General features: G+C 51.1%; 1 protein-coding gene across 1 annotated transcript in view; it reads right to left on the bottom strand.

Annotated features, from left to right (window-relative positions):
* Positions 1 to 380: 380 nt before the first annotated feature.
* Positions 381 to 2,003, bottom strand: part of LOC104620319 (iporin-like) — a gene marked incomplete at its 3' end in the record, with an annotated part of 2,045 nt that continues 422 nt past the window's right edge. The window contains exon 2 of the mRNA XM_010286501.1: positions 381 to 2,003. This exon is cut by the window's right edge and continues 35 nt beyond it. Within this exon, the coding sequence (XP_010284803.1) occupies positions 381 to 2,003 (1,623 nt within the window).

Genomic DNA, 2,003 nt, shown 5'->3' with positions numbered 1-2,003 from the left:
CTGCTGAGCATCTTCAAATCTCTGTCTTGGGAGCTAAAAGCAGGTGGTTCTCATGGGCTAGGGGAGTACAACACCCTGGAAGGGAGACAATCCTCCAAGCTGCACAGACCCTAAGTGCTAATGCCATGTCCTCCCTTACACAATATGAGAGGTTTGCACAAAACCTCAAAAGGCTTTAGAAATACAAGGACAAGACACTTGCACTGATCTGAGTCTGAAATAAGCACAGCAGGGCTTTGTCCCAAGCAGTGGTAGACCAGGAAACAAACTGCACAGGCACTGGTCTCCCATCACCATGTAGGTTCCTCTGCTGCTCCCCTCATGACCGAAAAAGCAGCCTTTCTTTTTACTTCTCCATTCTGCCTAATTTGGCTCCTTACCATCTGCTCGGGCTCTAACATCTCTTTTTCTGTGGCCACTGGCAGAGCTACCTGAGAAGCTGGCATCTGCCTCCATCAGCAGGGAGAGAGAGGCTTGCTCACCTTCCCCATGCCCACTGGGGACAGTCTCACTGGAGCCTGAGTCTTTGGTGGAAGACAAAGCCTGGCTGTCCCCAAAAGCGTGATTCAAACAGAAGCCCTCGCAGCTCCAGTTCAGGCTGTGGACAAAGGGCATGGGTGGAAGACTCTGGCTGTGGTGAGCTCTTTCTTCAAGGAACATTGGGCAATCCTGCTGTGTCTCAGGGATAGGGGAGAGCTCCAAGGAGGAATCGCCACTGGACTGGAGCGGTGGGGAGGTGCCATTCTTTTTCCTGCCTTTAGCCAGTTCAGCAAAAGATGTCACTTGCTTCGGGGGGGAACTCTGGATGGGTATTGCTGGACTTTCACTCAGCTTGACCGGACAGCTCACCATGCGCTCCAAAGAGTCCAGCCTGCTGCTAGGACTCCTGTCCAGGTTCTGATCATAGCTCCTGGAGTGCCGCTGGCTTGCGTTGAGGTTAGGTGGTGACACATTCACATAGACCTGACCCTCAATCATGTTCTGGGTGACTTCTCCCTTTGCCTTCTCTTCACTGCACTCCACATTCCTTTCTTCTTGTCTCAGGTCAGGCCTTCTAAACAGATAGTATTCAGTGGGCTGGGCTGGGCTACCTTTGGTATGGTCTTCTGAGAAGCTAGTTATGGAAGATCCTGCCGGGCTAGGGGACAACTGGGAAGATAAGTCACACGTGACTAACTTATAATATTCTTTGTTAGCCACAACAAGCCGTGCTTGGCTCTGGAAGCAGGCAGTGAGATCTGAGCTCTCTGAAGTGCAAGGCTCGCAGTGGAGGTGGTAGGAGTTACAGTTAGCATCAAGGACAGGTGAGGAAGAGTATTGACACCCACACACCTTCCCTGAACTCTCTGGGTGATGAGACTCAAAAGACATCTTGGATTTTACGGGTGATGAATGCAAATCCAGGTAAAAAGCTCCTGTGTCTGAGTGGCTGCAGAAAGAACAATCACAGGACAGGTTGGCCGAATTCAGGTTAGATCGAGAATGGCCATTAATTTTGTTGTAGAGAGCACTGAAGTTCACCAGCACCCCATCAGAGCTGTTGCAGGAAGAGTCACTTACGTAGCCCATCTCTTGGTCAATCACTTCAGACTGACTTGATGAACTGTAGCAGAGACAGTGCTGGAGCTCTGAGCTGGAACAGCTGCATGTCCATCTGTGCAGGGCATCCTGATTCCTCAGCAATTCACCCGTGTTCTGGTTCCACTCCTGGTCATCACCATCAAAAAAGAAGCTGGAGGAGCTGCCACAATTGCATTCATCCAGCTCCATGCGTTCTGAGGCCTGGTGGCACTGCTTCGCATTGTTCCTCTTCTGGATGTTGTCACTGCCAATTTTGTCCTCTTGCCCGTCTACCACACTGGATGGGCTGGCCATGTTCCAGGATTTCACAATGTGGTTGGAGTCATGGAGGTGGAAAGGGGGCAAGGCCAGCTTGTGCAGATGAAAGGGAGGTTTGACAGCCACAAGGGAGTTGTGGAGGGGGGAAGATTTTTGACACAAGG

This window comes from Phaethon lepturus, unplaced genomic scaffold, assembly GCF_000687285.1.
Source record: "Phaethon lepturus isolate BGI_N335 unplaced genomic scaffold, ASM68728v1 scaffold29994, whole genome shotgun sequence".
In the NCBI taxonomy this organism is placed as follows: Eukaryota; Metazoa; Chordata; class Aves; order Phaethontiformes; family Phaethontidae; genus Phaethon; species Phaethon lepturus.
The sequence above is the reverse complement of the archived record's forward strand: the minus strand, read 5'-3'. Positions and strand labels throughout refer to the sequence as shown.